Source organism: Orcinus orca, chromosome 6 (genome assembly GCF_937001465.1).
Source record: "Orcinus orca chromosome 6, mOrcOrc1.1, whole genome shotgun sequence".
NCBI lineage: Eukaryota > Metazoa > Chordata > Mammalia > Artiodactyla > Delphinidae > Orcinus > Orcinus orca.
In genome coordinates this window covers 67,505,612-67,523,965 of record NC_064564.1, presented here as the reverse complement: position 1 = coordinate 67,523,965, position 18,354 = coordinate 67,505,612, and the positions used below count along the sequence as shown (strand labels likewise).

The window sequence follows — 18,354 nt, the reverse complement described above, 5'->3', positions numbered from 1 at the left end:
TTTACCCTAATTACCTCTTTAAAGACTCTATCTGCAGATACAGTCATTTTCTGAGGTACGGTACAGAAGTGGGAGTGGCGGTTAGGATTCCCACACACACACTTGAAGGGGACAAAATGAATTCAGTCCTTAACAGATGGAGATGATTATAACCTGTTTCCTTACGTTAAACGGTTTCAGAGGTGAGAAAAAAGTTCAAGTGGCAGATTTTTATGCTTATTTAAGTTCATTAGTTTTAGAAATAGTTTGATTAGCGGCTCAGTATAAACTGTTGCTGCTTTTTCTGAGACCCTGTACTCTCTTAACCATTATTCTAAAAATATACACACACTCTTGTCTTTGTAAGATGTACTCTTAAGAGTGACTAATCTGCTATAAATAAGATGTAACCTTTTCAAAATTTCATTGCAAACAGAAACAAGTGCCATCACATATTTTAAAGAGCCTATCCTTTGCGTTCAGGCAAGCAGGAAGCCTTATTCCATTAGGCAAACACATATTACCCCAGGCTTAAAGGGGAACAGGTTCTCCTTCATTCTAGGCAACGTCAGATCGATCCCTGAGAAAAGCATGGGGTGCAATCTGAAAGCTACAAAAGCTAAATTTTAAAATTAAAGACATTCTCAAAAGCAGGAAACTTTTGCATTGAAAATACATCCTCCATTCAGCCAGGCAGGTTGTTCTCAATTTGGTTAAAACCATTTGTTGATTTCTGCTAAGAATAAATTAAAATGGTAGAAAGTCAAAACAAAGAAAGAAACAAACAGGAGAGAAGTCATCGTCAGTGAACAACAACAAATATCTGGAAAAAGAGGAAGCCACGGAGAAAGTTATCAGGGCCAAGAAAGCTGAATACCACGTATAAGCAGAGGAGCAAGTTAATTCTCACTCTGATCTACAGAAAATCCCAGCAAGCAGAGGTGCTAAGTACTGGGAAAAGCTGGAGTGAGGCCTAGGATGGAAAACAGGAGGATTGGCTAAAACTGGTTGACTACCACTCCACACACTGGCAGAAGGCTGAGAGTTTAGTTTGTGGACTCACAGTGGTTCGATTTCTTCAGACAAGGGGGTCCCAGGCATACGAGAACATGAGGGAGAGGTGCTGTACTCAAAGCAGGTGGGTTAATGAAAATCTGCACACAGTGTTGAGCACCCAGAATTCTGGCTGCCAGGTGGACTTCCCTCTAGAGGCACAGAATGGCCCAGACACAAGGCCCATGGATCCTGACATCTGGAGGACTCCAGTGAAACAGGAGCATCCCTACCTCATCACCTGTGTAACGAGCAGTCAACAGTCCAGAAGGGCCTGCCCCCTTTCTGATCAGCTTTAAATGTCTTAAGTATACAAAGGAGAGCCAAAGATCTCTCCCAGAAAGTCTCAAACATGAGAGACCAAAATAAACAAAAAGTGCAGACACAGGAGAGAAAGCAAGGTAAAACAAACAAACAAAAAAGACAACATTCCCAGGGATTTAAGAGATACTTCATTCAAGAAACAAGAAAAGAACAGGTCAATGGAAGGGCTGACAGAGAAAGTGGAGGAAATATCTCACACAGAAAGCAAAACAAAGAGCCAAAGAATTGAAAAAGAAAATTAGAGGATCAAATCAGCATTCGAAATCTGCAAAACAGATTTCTTTCAACGAGAAAGAATAGAGAAAATAGGGTTGGAGGAGCAGGGGGTTAGGGAGACAATACAGATACAGCCCCCAAATGGAAGGGCTTCACGTCTCCGACTAAAATCCTCAAGTACCCAGCATGAAGAATAAAGAGCAGACACACATGACACATAGCAATGCACGTGATCCTGAAATACAAGGAGGCTGGGGATAAAAAAAGTCCTGAAACCTTTCAGAGAAACCCCTCACAACCCCCCCCCCCAAAAAAGGCCACATATAAAAGACTGAGAATAAGAATGGCATTAGACTTCCATAGTAACTCTGCAAGCCAAAGAAAATATTGACCAATGTTTTCAAAATTCCAAGGCAAAATGAATTTCAAACTAGAATTCTATATCCAGCTAAACTAGGTGTCCAGGTGTGAAAGGGTAGAATAGACATTCAGACTTTAAAATTTTCCCTCATATGCATTCTTTCTCAGGATGCTACTAGAGATTGTGCCCCATTCAAAAGAGGATGTTAAGCAAGAAAATGAAATGCATGGGATCCTCAAATGGGCTCTCCATAGGAGACATGAAGGGAAGGCCTGGGATGAGGACGGCTGTGCTGCAGGTTCTTAGGACACTCAGAAAGCCAGGTGGCTCCAGCGGAGGTGTCTGCCAGTTGACCTGATGTACTGGATAGTGTGGAAGTCAGTATTCACTGACAGGTTAGCACAATTTTGGCTTCAAGTTTCTAAAGATTCAGCTCAAAATGGCCTCAATGATAAATGAAAGTTAATTTTCTCACATAACAGGAAGTTCAGGGGTAGGGCAGCTCCAGGAGTTGATTTATTCAGCAGTTCAACATCAAAGTTTCAGATTCTTTCAACCTTTTACTCAGCCATCCTCAGTATGCTTTCTGCATATACTGAAGTCAGCCGGCAGGAAAGGGACTCTGTTCCTTGTGGGTGTGAGACCAAAGGAACCTCTCCCAGGAATATACTTCTCTTCTGAGGTCCATTGGCCAGGCTCCTTCCTAAATCCATCACTGACTTAAGGAAAGGGCCCCTGGGATTAGTTCATACCAGTGATCTTTTGCATGAACCACACAAGGGAAATGTTTGTATGGCCTGTTGGAGTAAGGGCTGAAGCTGTTAAAATTTCAGCACATCTATGAGCCACTGGAGGCACACTAGATGGGACATACTGGAGCCATCGGGAAAGGGGTTGACCCCAGAATAACATGTGAGCCTTGCCAGGCTGAAAAAAGAGGAAAATGCCTACTGGAGAAGAGTGTATGCAATTCTGATGGACAGTTTGAGAAAAATTAATTATAGGAATGTAGGAAAGTAAGCAAATAAAAATAAACGAGGCAATTTATTAATTCCAGGAAAAAAAATGGTATAGGAAATGTCATGACAACTCACTACTTCCTTCAGTATTTAACAACTGACGTCAACATAATCATATAAACTGAACATCAATTTATCAAAGATGATGCAATTCTACTGGGAAAATGGAAAGAAAAGAAGTAGGGAGACAGTGGTGGTGAAGTCTCAATCTGTATTTTTCCATAACAGGAAGTTAAAAGAAAATGCCTAAAACGGATAGATTTTTTTTTTTAACCCACAAAAATCATATATTTAAAAACTTAGCAGAGCTAAAAAGAGCTGAAAGTCGTTGCTTCTGGGGAGGACAAGGCAGGGGTGTGGAGGAGTGGGGCAGAAGAAGAATTTCTTCTTTCGTTATATGCTTCATAATATTCGAACTCTCCAAACTACGGATGTTATTTTTTTAGTCTTACAGATGGAACAAACAGCAGAATTTCTGTCCCCCCCTCTTTCCAAATGGGCCCTTTATATGGAAAACAAACACACAATATATCAGTCAAACAAAAGCAAGCTCTTCCCCATTGTCTCCCACACCACCCCCAGTTCCCCCAACGGTCCCACCTCTACCCTTAGACCTGGCTGGGTCGTGGTGGTGGGGGGGCGGGGTACAGGGTGGGGGGTAGGAGGAGAATCCATGCCAAAAGAGAATTACAGGCATCGGCTCTTTTGCTCCTGCAGGGTTCAATGCACCCACAGGAGAGGGCAGCAGGTAACGTCCTGGCAGCTCATCCATTGGGAGTAGTCCTGGGACCCAGCAGTCTGGTAGGAAAGGCACAGCTGTTCACCTGAGGTGTAACTGCAGTGACAGACCTGAGTGGGTGTCCTGTGACATCAGGCTACTTAGAGGAAGCCCCAAGGCCTGGTTTCGAAAGCAGTCAGGTATTCATAGGCAGGGCTACATGAGCCTGGCCATGAACTCTTCCAAGGTTCACCAATCCTTCCAAGCTTTGTTGCTTGGAAGCCAAGTGTAGTTTTAAAATTCAAACATCCTACTTGTACTTAAATTCCAACTTCTGCACTATTAACAAATTGCATATCCTTCTAACTCAAACCCTGTAGGCCTCAACTACTTCAGGGAAAGTCCCAAGAGAGAAAGTCTCACTACAAGGAGCTATTTACTTGGAAGGCCCAGTTTCAAAGACAGGAAAATCTCTCCTGTGACAATGACCTTAACACTGCTACCCACTATGATCCCCTAATTCATTCAGCACATTTCCTCCTAAAAATCTTAATTTCCTGGAGTGGCTTGTTTCAAATAAAATCTAACATGGCACCCAATCCATAAGGCAGCTAGGAATGCAGCTGTCCTGGATGTAGAGTATCCCCATGACGGTACCCAACAAGCCCCAAGCCTTCCTGAAGTTCAGTTCAAAGCCATTGACTGCCACCTCACTGCTCCCACCAAGGACTCCCCGTGGCTCTCCTTTACCACATCCTGCCTTCCTCTGAAGCAGGAAACTCTCAGGTTCCTCCTCCTCCATGAAGCCCTCTCAGACTACTGTTCACTGAAGATGTCTTCTCCCCTGAATCAATGCACAATTAAATAAAATTAAATTTTATATAAATTTGGTTGGTCTCACTGTGCATGACTGTTAAACATTTTACATTGTAATCTGCTTACTATTCAATATGATAAAAGAGAAGGCTGAGATTTTTTTCTTAAAAAGGCCATTTTTAGAAATCATTTTATCAATAGATTCTTATACAAAGAAGAAACACATATACAGAGCACCCAAATTACCAGTAAGATGGACCCTAGCCCTTCTTTTCTGTACTGGGAAAACAGAAGAGGAAAAATGACTCCAACTTGTTCTTAGCAGTTTCTACCTAGGCAGTCAGTTTTTCAAGTAGCATTTCTATTCCTTTGCTGGTGTTTTTGCTTTTTTCCAATGTGGGAATAAGGCTTTTCAATCCAGCTTTGACTTTATTTGCAACATCTTGATCAGAGCTCTGGAGAAGGCTGAAGAGAGAAGACAAAAATTAACAAACAAAAAATTAAATTTCATAAAAAACCCTTAGATTGTCTGCAAATACTACCTTCGCACACAGTACAAAAAATTCATTGACTTGTGAGACAAGTTGTGTAACTATAAATACTTTTTTTTTCCCATTGATCAGATGAATGATGGGGGCTAGTAGCCTATATTCTAAAACCACATAATTGGTCCTGCTTTCACTTTGTCTTAGGACGAACACCCTGCCTTAAAATTGTTTACTACATTTATTCTACCTTTCCTTCTCCACCTAGAAAAGCTCAGGAGCAAGGACCCTGTGCTTTATTTATCTCATGGCACCATGTACACAGAGCAGACGGTCAAGAAATGCTCAGAGTGACTGAATTAACATGCGTGAATAGGTGTACACGGAGGAACGGTGGGGAGCATGAAAGGTAAGCAGTTAATGAATGGCCTTCTTACTGAACTCTATTGCCAAAACACTGAGTGAAGGCGTAAAGAGCTTTACGTTGGAGCTTAACTGCCCAGATCTGAAACCTGCCTCTGCCACTCAGTAACTATACAACCAAAAGCATGCTATTTAAATTCTCAAAGACTCAGTTTCCTGGCCTGCAGAATGGGAACAAAAGAACCCGCCTTCTTCACAGGGTTGTGTTTTGAGGCTCACATGATCCTGTATCTGAAGCACCTATAGCCAGAGCCGGGCTCCTAGTTAACCACTCGATCAGTGTGACTCATTCAACAAAATGAGGTCAGCTCTGCTCTCTGAGACCTTGCTGGCGTACTTTATCACAGGTGAGCAGAGCTCTTCAGACTGGCAACAAGTAGGCCCCTTTCTCTAAATAGGGGCCAAGTCACAGGCACTCAACCACCAAACCCCAGGGCCGAATTTCCTATTCTCCCCCGACGTCCTCACGACCACGTTTAAATGCTGACCACTGAAACACAACCCAGAAAGAAATCACGTGGCATGTTTGAAAGACCCTGGTCCCAATAATTTCCATCATGTCCACAGAGAGGAGGACATGCTTGTGGAAGACAAGCAACAAGTACTGCTTGCCACCTGCAAAGCTGAAAAGTAAAGTGCCCTCTCAATAGACTTGTGACTCACAGGTGTTCGTATTTTATAAACCTTGGCTAAACACACAGTCACACAGTGCATAATAGTGACACAAGTTAATATTTACTGAACACACGCATTAAACATAATGCTAAGCACTATGTATGCATCATCCCATTTAGTTTTCATAACAACCTAGGATTATTATTAATCTCCTTTTACATCCAAGAAAGTTAAGGCTCAGAAAAGCTGAGTAATTTGCCTAAGGCCACACAGTGAGCTGGGACTGGAACCCAGGCAGTCTGTCTAGAGCTCATGCATTTAAATGCTAGAGAATTATGCTTCCCTGAGTTATTTTTCAGACTGCATACAAGGCTGATTTTTTCACCCAGAATGACACTTTGTCACTTACTCTAAAAAAGATTTAGCAAAACAAACAAACAAAAACAAACACGCACACACACACATACTGCACGAGTTTTAAAGAAAAATATAAACAAGGAAAGAATTTTGCCAAACAAGCACATGACAATATTCTAACGCCAAATAAAAATAATTATTATATTAATCAATTATTAATTTATCTCCAGTTTCACTTCCCTTTAGAACCTCAGATACTTCATGTTCAGATATTTCATATTCCCGTTTTAAGGAATATTCCATAATAAACCTACAGTATCCTTCTCATGTTTGAAATCCACCCAAGGGGAGCTCTGATTGATGAGCAATCTTTAAAAATTAATTTTGTTGAGGATTTTTGCATCTATGTTCATCAGTGATATTGGCCTGTAGTTTTCTTTCTTTGCGACATCTTTGTCTGGTTTTGGTATCAGGGTGATGGTGGCCTCGTAGGATGACTTTGGAAGTGTTCCTCCCTCTGCTACATTTTGGAAGAGTTTGAGAAGGACAATGTCTCTAAATGTTTGAGAGAATTCGCCTGTGAAGCCGTCTGGTCCTGGACTTTTGTTTGTTGGAAGATTTTTAATCAGTCTCAATTTCAGTGCTTGTGACTGGTCTGTTTATATTTTCTATTTCTTCCTGGTTCTGTGGCACATATACAATGGAATATTACTCAGCCATAAAAAGAAACGAAATTGAGTTATTTGTAATGAGGTGGATGGACCCAGAGTCTGTCATACAGACTGAAGTAAGTCAGAAAGAGAAAAGCAAATACGGTATGCTAACACACATATATGGAATCTAAAAAAAAAAAATGCTCTGATAAACCTAGGGGCAGGACAGGAATAAAGACGCAGACATAGAGAATGGACTTGAAGACACGGGGAGCGGGGAGGGTAAGCTGGGACGAAGTGAGAGAGTAGTATTGACATACATACACTACCAAATATAGATAGCTAGTGGGAAGCAGCCGCATAGCACAGGGAGATCAGCTCGGTGCTTTGTGACCACCTAGAGGAGTGGGAGAGAGAGGGTGGGAAGGAGATGCAAGAGGGAAGGGATATGGGGTTATATGTATACATATAGCTGTATAACAAAGTGAATCAGCAACTATACTCCAATAAAGATGTTAAAAAAAAATTAATTTTACGGCATTGCCATAATTTTTAGTTAATTGAGTGTAATGAAAGAATGTGTCAGTAGGTGTTAACAGTCCAAATGCCCAGTAAAGAAATTCATGTCAAAAAGTTCATGTTTCAGCTAATAGACTCTGGCTGTTCAACACCAACTGGAAAATTAGCTAATTTTAATGAGAAATAAACTAGTGATCTGTATCACCCATATATTTGGAGATACTGATATACCTAAAAATAATGAATGCCCGTTTGGAATGTACGTATTTGTGAATATATGTGTACCAAATCAAAATATATATTGAAGAAATGCCTACAACATTTATAAACATATACAAATTAAACTGCATAGTAACTTGCATGTGAAATACTGTGGGAAATTCAAGCTGAGACTGGTAACTGTTTTTCCAAATCTCGGTAACACAGCAGGGCAAAAAAAATCAACAGTGATTACTTCAAAACAACACACAAATCTATTTTAAAATGAATATCCTTAATAAAAGGATCTTATCTGGGAATAGAATAGATGGAAATTTCAATGACCTGTAAATTATAAACTCAACCTATGTCCAAACAACAATATACAAGTTAAGCATATGTCTCAATTCACAAATCATCAGTTTTCTATCATTTTAATTAGAAACAAAGATTAATTAGCATGCAGACTTTAATAGCAAATGCTTCTCGAATCCTTTTAGAATAGTTGAAAACAAAGTCAGTAAAGTCAGTCACGATTTGAAAAACAATTCTGTCAGTTTTTACAGGAACAAAACTAATCCATTAAAAAAGAATACAAGTAAACTTTGGCCTAAACCATAAATGTGGTGAAACGATCGAATGATGCCTTGTGAATGCCCTAATTCTATGATCCAAAAGAGCGCATACGAGAAAAACTGTAAGGACTGATGGAAGAGTTACATTTGCTCTCTAATATTTGGTATACTTGTCTAGACCAGGAGTAACTGACAGGAATGCTGGACTATTGGAAACAGACATTAGAACTGAGAAGTAAGTGTGAAGGAAGCACGCTGCGCACCCACGGGCATTGAGGACAAGGACCCTAAGCAGAAAAAGGCACACTTTCTACACACCTGGAAAGAATAATGGCTCCTCGATTGACACTAGCCCAGGACTTCAGGTTCTTCATACCAACAAGCTCTACGAGTGTTTTTGCAAAACAACCTGTAAAATAAACTTAATGAACATCATATACCCAGATTTAAACTCCCAATCTCTCTCCCTACTACGCTTAAAGCTGGAAACCTGTTTTAATGAGAAAGCTAATAAAGCGTTCTCACCCAGTATCACTTAACACTAAAAATTCTAGCTCAGCTTTATGTAATGCGTTTTTAATACAGCCATTTCTCTCCACTCTGACCCAAATCCTCAGCTATGTTTAGCAGTAATTACTCAAGAGAAACAATGACTTCTTATAAAATGCTCGCTTGGTCATGTTTACATTTCTTTGTACTATTTAATGATTTAACCCTGACCTGAAAATTATTCAGGAAGTAAATGTTTGACAGCAGCACCTCGTGTTTGGTTAAAATCAAGTTTCCCCTCAAGGAAAATGCTCACTCAGAAGGTGCCTTGAACACAATTAACGGTCAAATGACTATTCTGCCTTACACCTGGCAATTTCTCTCTACAATACTAAACATTCGTTCACCCATCAAAAATACGATTCATGTTTTGTTATTATAGTATATCTGATTCCCAAGGTCTCAGAGTGTATTATCTTATTCACTGTGCCACCTAAGTGTTAACTAACTCTTGGACAAAGGAGAAATTCTGAAGACTAGGATCTGGTACAGATGGAGGTGGGGACAACCTATCTTAAAGGCAAACGTCTTGGGGAGGTAGCACGTAAAATCCAAAGATACCCAAATATGAGGAGCCTTTAAAAGCCAAGAGGCCCACAACTGTTTTACTCTTCGTGGCACATGCTCAAGAGGGACAGAAATCAGCTGGTGAGGCAGACAGTGTTTTCCAAAGGTGACCACAACAATATCTCCTGTCTGTGTATGCTTCTAGAGTAGTGCCACTCCCTCATCTAAAGGTGGAACTGATGTCTTCTCCTTTCGAACTGGGTGGGCCTTTGTGACTGACTTACTCAAGAGAGTACAGTACAACTGCCCTTAAATAACTTCTGAGGCTAAATCATGAAAGTACCATGCACCTACTTTGTCCTTCTAAAACCCAACCACTATATTGTGAGGAAACCCAACAGCCTAGGGAGAGGAAGCGAGGCTGCTGGACTTAGCCACTGCCAGCCATTATGAAAGTGGATAATCCAACCCCAAGACAAGCAGCCCTAGATGACTCAGAGTAGAGCTTCTGAGCTCCACCAAACACTGACCAAATGACTGTTGTTTTGAAAACTAAGTTTTGAGGTGGCTTGTTACACAGCAACAGATCACCAAGACAGCTAGCCACTCATTTGGTGCTACATGAACATGACAAATACATCAAGTTCAAACAGATGTGTTTTAGGGTTGCCAGGGCAATTTAAATGAGGAGAAAAGTCACTAGAAAATTGCTTGGATTTTAAAAGCAAGACAACTTTTCTGACATAAGCTCAACTATGCACCAAGTTTTTAATAATAAAAAGATAATTCAATACATTATTTTTTCTTCAAAATGTATTACCAGAAGCTTCCTCTTTTATAAAAAATTTACAGTGAGAAATAGGCCCAAGTCTCTGTTCTTAAAGTTAGAGTGAGAAGTAACAGTTCTATTACTATACTGGTTGCCTCGCTAGCCATTAGAACTGCAACTTGCCTCAAGACATAAATTCATGATCTGTCACTCTTTTCAGACACAGTAACAGAAAGCCCAAACTGTTTTAACTCAGTGGGAGGAAGCCTCTTTAGTGGCTAAAATACCAGATGGAGTTTGAATTTAGAAAGAGAAGGTCTGGTCAAAGACAGGACTGAGAGGGGAATGATACGCAAGTTTTCACTCATCAATAAATAAAAGATGCTGTCCTCCTCTTGAGAGCTGAGTTTCTACAGAGCAGCTGTAAGGTTTATGAAAAACCAGGAAGTGCCAAGGCCTGGCTTGCTCTTTGGTCATATATATTTCAATGCCAAATAGGCACCAGTTCAACATTCTCTGATGAGGATAATTTTCTTCTGCTTATCCTTTCCTCAAAACTAAAGATAAATATGCTTTTCAACTGGGATGATGATACTCACAAACTGGCCCTCCTACTCTGCTCTCACCATCCTCAAAGAATAAAATGGCATTTTAGAATGTTGGACAAGCCCGTTTTGAAGTCTGAAGTAGCAGAGGAGGGAGGAGAGAAAGGGAGGGAGGGTGGGAAAGGGAAAGAAAATGAAAGGATTCTAGGAGACAAGTTTCCAGGGGGAAAAAGCATTATTTGCAACCACTAAATCATTTCTTACTCACAAACTCAACAGACTCTCATTTGAACTTAAATGGCCGGCATAAAGTTCAGGGATGCCAGATATGACTGAAATTCCACATCCAATACAAGAAAAGGTCAAGTTGCACAGCCTACCTTCTCGTCCACTTTCTTTCATCTTTCTATCTTGCTCTATTAACCACTTCAGAACTAGATGTCCTGCAGGATGTTCTGCAACGTGAAGCTGTGAGGGGTCAAGAACATATTAATTAAAAAGCTGTTTTCATCCACTCTATATCACCACATACGGATAAAGTCTCAGGCGAGTTGAAAGTTCCAAAAGGCTTAAGAGGTCTTTATCTACAATGACTACTACACCTGGAGGGACGAGAGAGCTACTCCAACCCTGACTGAAATGAAGATGGTTATTCAAGATAACATGGCCACTGAGGCAGCTCACATTCAGCTTCATGAGCTCCAGTTTGAACAGCTCCACCACCAGGCTCATCTTAAGATCATGTTAACCACTTTCCAGATTGTCATACGCAATTCTGAGGAGCAAAGAAACCGATGGGACAGAACACTACAGCAGAAACATTAAAACCTAAATGCTGACTGATGTTTAAATCATCATTTAAGGTGATGCCCGAGGAGCACTAGCTGATGAGCAGGCTCACTCCTTTTCAAGGGCCATACCAACTGCTCGCACAGAGATCCCCTAGGACCTCTCCTTGTCCAGCACGGGAGACAACAGGCCCTGTGTCCTTACAGAGGAACTTTCATTACACATGCATCGTCCCAATTTGTTAACAGGATCTGCCCTGTGAGGGCAGGAGCCAGGGTGTCTCTAAGATCCATGGCCCATTTCTTTCCCCATCTCCTGTGTCAGAAAACAGTGAGCTCCCCATCCATGTGGGTCCATCCGGAGCTCACAGCCCAGCGCGGGGCGAGGGCCTGCCAGGATCTGGCTTCCACCTTCCTCTTCCCTTTGCTCACTGATTTCCAGCCCCCTGAGCCTCCTGTTCTCAAACGTGCCGAGCTTCTTCCTTCCTCCAAGGCGGCCGCACATGCTCTTCTCTCTGCCTAGAATCTTCTTTCCTCACTCAGCTACCAGTCCTTTGGGTCTCAGCTTAGCTTTCGCTGCCTCGGGAAGCCCTCCTGGGACAGGTTGGCTCCCATTTGTATATAATCCCATAGAACCTGGCGTTTTCCTTCACGGCACGTATCTCTATTCTACAACAATCATTTGTGTGCATACTTATTTAAGTATTGTGCTTCCCCGAATGGTATTCTCTTTTTCGGGGGTGGGGGTGTTGACCACTGCCTAGCACATATCCCGTGCGTGAACCAAGAAACTTGAGATACAGGCAGAATAACACAAGGCCCAGACAACACAGGCAGGGGCTTTCAGAAAGAGCGAGGGCTTTCTGATTGAGAGGGAATTGGGGAGACTTCACGGAGAAGGATTCCAAGGCCCTGGAAGGATTAATAAGGCTTTCAGGAAGAGCGCAGGAAAATGGAAACATAAGCAGCACGTGAGGTTGAGAAAAGAAGTACATACAAATGAAGGAAGTGCAAAAGTCCACAGCAAATTCAAAACAAAATTAAGAACACAGAATATGCTGGAAAGACAGCCTGGGTCAATCAGGGACAGCATTAAGAGGATTTTGTTTTTACTCTACAGGTATGTGGAGTCATCAGAAGACAGTGTGTGTTAACAGCACTGTTTTGAATTCGCAATTTCCAAATGTACTGTGGGTATGAGGTGAGTTAATTATCACTAAAATTCTCTTTATAGCAATGTTCCCAGTGATTGGAGTTTTTGCAGCCACTGTGGCTTTCCCGCCTGTCTCACGATAGCACAGTACCTCTCCATCCTTGCCACCAGGATGCAGCTCTGCCGCTGCCAAACTGGCGACGGCATTCATGGCGGGCTGCACATCTCCAATGGCAGCTCCCAGGATGTCAGCCACAAGCACACACGCAGACTTATCCAGCACCACCTCTTGGGCGTGTCCTTGCAGGTAGCTTAGCAAAGCTGGAGAAATGGATTCTAAGAGTTCTCGTTGGCGGATCTCTGTATCTTTCTTACTGTGGTAACATGTTGAATGAAGAATTAAGGTAAGATAAATAGCAAAGGAAATATGGTGTTTTATTATCACAGAAACCTCTAAGGGCTTATAACAGTTTGTGCCATGCTCTGTTGTCTAATTTCTGTTGTGCATGTAGATAAGCAGTTCGAGGGCGGGATATCTGTCTTTCATCTTTGTGTCCCCAGGATCTGAACAGTGCCTGGCACAGAATGAGCGCTCAATAAATGAAGCTTGCCTTGTGTAATACAAAAAAAAAAAAAAATCCCGAACCAACCCCAAACCAAATAACGACAATAACAAAATATCTTACAACACATGTTTAGACTACTTTATGGATTCTGCTCCCTACAGTACTTGATTAAGTGGTACCAGTTGCTTTAAACATAAAGCAAAACACACACCCGAGTGCCTGCTATGTCCTGGGCCTCAGAGGCGTTCTTTTGGCATGATGCTTTCATTTCCTTTTCAGGATAAAAACTTTAAGAATCTGCCAAAACTACAGGCTGAAAAATGGAATTCACCTTTGGAGTTTTAGAGAGGGAGGGAGCATGAGAGGTGTACACATGTGAGTAGATTTATGGAAGCACATGCCACTCAAAATGAATGAACAATCAGAGCAGAGGAATAAAGGGCCCAAGCCCTTTATTCTACTGTCCCTCACCTGTGTGCGTTACCGTCTCCTTTCTGCAGAACTTCAATGATCTCTCTTACCGTGTGTGCAGGATCTCTGGGGCTTAGTAAATACAACAGGACCTTCCTTCCATATTTGTCATTTACTATGTTAGGCAAGGAATTAATAATTTCCTGTAAAATTATAGAAACAAAAAGTGACTCTATATGCTTAAAATAAACTATGATTGGAATCTGAATGGTAAATAAGGATACATAACTTTTCCCCAATGTACTTAATGAAAAATGTACAGCTAGTTCTGAAGTCGTCTCATTAAAGCACAAAGAAATTTACACTCGGAATACAGAACTGCCTCTCTACTGGGACTAGCATCACTGAACAATCCATTTGTATTTAACCGGCCAAGCTCAAGAACTTAAAAAATATATGTCTAAAGGAGTTATCTCATTCATTGTAACCAATATTTCTTAGGCCACTATTACTAGGGACATTGCTTGCTGGGCCCACTGAGCAGATACAGTTAATTTGCAGCTGCACTTAAATGGAGCAGCAGCATTGATGACGACCATTCTTATTAGAATTTCCCTAATGAGATGTATGTGAAAGGAGATAAAGAAACTCTGTTAAATAGAACAAGTGGATAAAGGCTTTTAAAGTTAGGTTACTTACTCATGGCAAATGAAGGCTGTTTAAGTATCACGTGGAAAACAAAAAGAGCGGGGAGGGAAATAAATGCAGAAAGACTCCATGGAGCAGTTACAAATAATTGCATTCTATGACATCTCCAATCAACTTAACAAGAACAGTAACCTCCTTTTTTAGTTGTTTGATTAAGGAACAAAGGCAACGTCATCCCCACCCCAACTGAGCTCCTGTGTAGATTTGGCGATACTTGCAAAGACAGAAAAATCATTGTTTAAAAATTCGTTTATTCTACGTATGCAACAGAAAATCATTAGACTTTCCCTCTCTAACATTCCTATTTCTTACAGCAAACCTAATATTCGAAGCCAAGTGTGTCTGAACACCAGAGATTCTTCAGAACTGGCTGAGGCCACAGAAAGAATTCAGTCCAACCACCCAGCTTTACAGATGAGGGGCCCAGAAAGGGGGGAGGTGACCTGCAGGAGGACATGAGAGTGGCAGTGCAAGGGCTCTCACTAGTTCTGCTCCTCTGACTTCAACTCTAGTCTCTTTCAAAGAAAACATACACCCCATTCTTAAGGAAAGGAATTCTCCAGGAGATGATATACTCAGATCTGCTGTTCTCTTGAGTGCCTACTGATTACAACGAGATTAGTAATTTCAGTGCAGAAAAAAAAAAAACAAGCTAGAAAATAGGTGCAACAGATCTAACCACCTGAAAATGAATATAAATTTTAACCACTCAGAAAAAATGACTTAAAATTTCAGTACTAAAGGGGAAGACAGAAAAAAATGTACATCACTTCATGGGGATGGGAGCTCTTTTGCAATTTCAAGGTAAACGTGTCCCAAAGTAGACTCAAAATACGCATTTTTGAAAAAGAGGCATTTAGTGCCACAAATATGGGCTACTTTTAGTGTGGCTTTATTTAAGGTTTAACCAACTCATAAAAGAAGATAAATGCTTTAATCAGTTTAAAGAGAAGACTGAGAATGATACATAGCTTAGGCCAATTTGTACAATCATTAAAAAACCTCCACAACTTTGCTGTCCTTAAAAAACCCTCTGGGGTATTATACCTTTAAAACACCTGCTTTGGGCTTCCCTGGTGGCGCAGTGGTTGAGAGTCCACCTGCCGATGCAGGGGACACGGGTTCGTGCCCCGGTCCGGGAAGATCCCACATGCCGCAGAGCGTTTGGGCCCGTGAGCCATGGCCGCTGAGCCTGCGCGTTTGGTGCCTGTGCTCCGCAACGGGAGAGGCCACAACGGTGAGAGGCCCGCGTACCGCAAAAAAACAAAAACAACAACAAAAAAAACACTTGCTTTAAAAAAAAAAAAAAAAAAAAAGGGAGGGGGGGGAGTAGGCAGTGAAGAACATAAATGGCTGCTATTTATTTTTAATTAACTTTTCTTTTCTTGGCCTAGCAGGAAAAGGGGTGGCATGAAGCCAGCAATGTAGTCTTCAATGTACTTGATCTTCTCTGTGGGTTCTACACTTAAAGACTAGTGCATCGTATCTGGCTTGGGCAGAAATGGTTTCACCTTAACACAAGATGCATATAAAATCCATGCAAAAATACTACTCAAGGACTAGTGCCCAAATTCATGGAACTTTTACTACCTTTCAGTCTGTAATTAAGGAATTTAGAATCTACACTTATGTTGGTCTAAGATTCTTAAAAGAGTGCAATGTTTATAAACTAACAATCATATGAAACTAAAAAATGTTTACTTAAAAATGTGATATCAGTTAATTCTCCCCCAACTCCCCTTTATTCCTGGTTTCCTACCATCAAAAACATTCATCTTGGAAAAAATAAAACAGTATGAGTGATGCTATTTTATGGAGTACTAATTCATTTCTCTTTAACCTGGGTCACACACAGAGGAGAGAAATTTCTAGATGATCACCTGGAGAACACTGAGTGTCAAAACACGTAGAGATAGGGAAGAGGCAGCTACAGAGCAGTTGATTTGTGCTGAATTTGGTCTTTGGGTTCAAGCTGTGTAGCCTTTGGAAAATCCTTTAACCTCTCTATACATCAATTCCCTTATCTGCAAAAGGAAATGATACACCTGCCCCACCTGTGGGCCACTACCAGGAGCAAATCAGAAAATTCACGCTATAAACTGGAAACTGCTATAAAGTAATTATTTTCATATGGAAAACACCCATCAATATACAGCATCTTTAACTATGGAGGTTAAATAAAGCTGATGGGAGTCATGAGTTTGGCATCCTCAAAAGAACAAAGAGCCCCAACAATGAAGGTTCAAATGTAAAGGTTTTCAATTCACTTTCCCTCTTACTTAGAGAAAATCACAAGAAGGACCACTGTTGTAATATCTTCCCCTTATGCTTTACTCTAAAGCAGGTATGTAAACAGAAGAAAAGTGCAAGAAGAACAAGAGATCTCCCTTGTGAAAATGTGTGGCCATTCTGACCTTGTGTTGGACGCTTGTCAGATTCTTTGGCATTCTTGTTTTGCCAACCCTCTTTTAAAAGGGAAAGGTAAAGGTCAAAATGAAAGGTGAACACTGCAAGTAAGGTTAGAGCACATATGCATTTTCAGTGGAAGAAAGAAATGCAAAATGCAACACACATTACGGAGCACCATGCCCATCCATGGTGCGTGTTCCTCTATGGAAGGTTGTGTGTGAACAAAAAGAAACACAGGCTGACCTTAACCTTAAAGAGCTAAAATCTAGCAGAAGAGGCAAGAGGAACTCTTTAAAAGTTAAAAATAAAAATAAGAGATTTAAATAATGGAAAAAAACAGAAGTGTAAGAAGAAGGTTAGATCACTGGCAGTGACTGCAGCCTCTTGAGTGTTTTGTTTTAAAAAATGCGGTGATTTTATACAAAAGTCCAACTTTTTGGCTGCACTCAAAAAATTGGGATGAGGTTATTAAACGTACAGAGTTTTGGTTTTGCAAGATGAAAAAGTTCTGGAGATTGGTTGTACAACAGTGTGACTACACTTAATACCACTTAACTATATACTTAAAAATGGCTAAGATGGTAAATTTTATCACAATTAAAAAAGAAAAATAAATTGGAAGATCTATCACCATGGGGCTCACACTCCCAGAGGCTGGAGCCAAGGGTGGCTACCGCCTTGGATAGGGCATGTGCATTCTAGTTCCCCCCCGCCCCGCCCTTCCCAACCTGGCCTGCCTCACTCATTTACCTGCCTGGTCAATAATGTTTCTGAGTTTGTAAGCCCTGGGTCGGAGCACAATTAACTGCTAAATGAACAGACGGCAAAGACAAAAATTATAAGAGTTGAGAGAATGGGGAGAGCAGGTCTGGCTGAGAGATCAGAGAACATTATCTGGAGATTGAATCAGAGCCTGGTCTTAAAGAGAAAAGGAGTGTTTGTTAGGCTATGATTTCAACCTGACATTTCAGGAAATCCAGTTACTCTGAATAGAATGCTTAGCAACACTAAGTTTTCTTGGCTATTTTTAAAAGCACTGCATAATGCAACAGGTTTTGTAGTGGCTGCGTGGGAAACACAGACACATGACTCTATATAACATATGGGCAGCATATCTGGCAACCCACAGTTCTGCTAAGTAAATGCCTTTGAGAAACGAGGAGATATACAAGAATGCTTACAGAATTATTTGGAATAGCAAAAAATAATATGAATGTTTAAAGTTACAAATACTATAAACAACCTAAATGTCCATCAACAAAAAAAATGGAAAAATCAACTGTGGTATATTCATAGAGTAAAAAACTATTTGGCATTGAAAAATGAATGGTTTAGAACAGTGGTGGGTACACCATGGCCTGTAGGTCAAATCTAACCAGCAGCCTGTTTTTGTACATCCTGTGAGCTAAGAATATATATATATTTTTTTACATTTTAAAGTGTTGCTAAACAAAAAACAAAGCAAACAAGAATATGCGACAGAGACCATACACGACTCACAAACCCTAAAATAATTACTATCTGACCCTTTATTAAAAAAGCTTCCTGGGCTTCCCTGGTGGCGCAGTGGTTGAGAGTCCACCTGCCGATGCAGGGGACACGGGTTCGTGCCCCGGTCAGGGAAGATCCCACATGCCG

At 41.0% G+C, this 18,354-nt stretch overlaps 1 protein-coding gene across 8 annotated transcripts in view; it reads right to left on the bottom strand.

The window, feature by feature from the left end:
* PUM3 (pumilio RNA binding family member 3) overlaps window positions 1-18,354 on the bottom strand; it is a 98,017-nt gene that overhangs the window by 19,294 nt on the left and 60,369 nt on the right. For 4 of the 8 annotated variants that reach the window (XM_049711844.1, XM_033417351.2, XM_004286225.4 and 1 more), the window contains 5 exons: window positions 13,660-13,802; window positions 12,774-12,996; window positions 11,062-11,149; window positions 8,630-8,720; window positions 4,531-4,951 (listed from right to left, as the gene is read on the bottom strand). In XM_049711844.1, the coding sequence (XP_049567801.1) occupies window positions 4,819-4,951; window positions 8,630-8,720; window positions 11,062-11,149; window positions 12,774-12,996; window positions 13,660-13,802 (678 nt within the window). In that variant the 3' untranslated portion in view covers window positions 4,531-4,818. The other 4 variants (XR_004480203.2, XM_033417348.2, XM_033417349.2 and 1 more) reach the window with 4 other exon arrangements.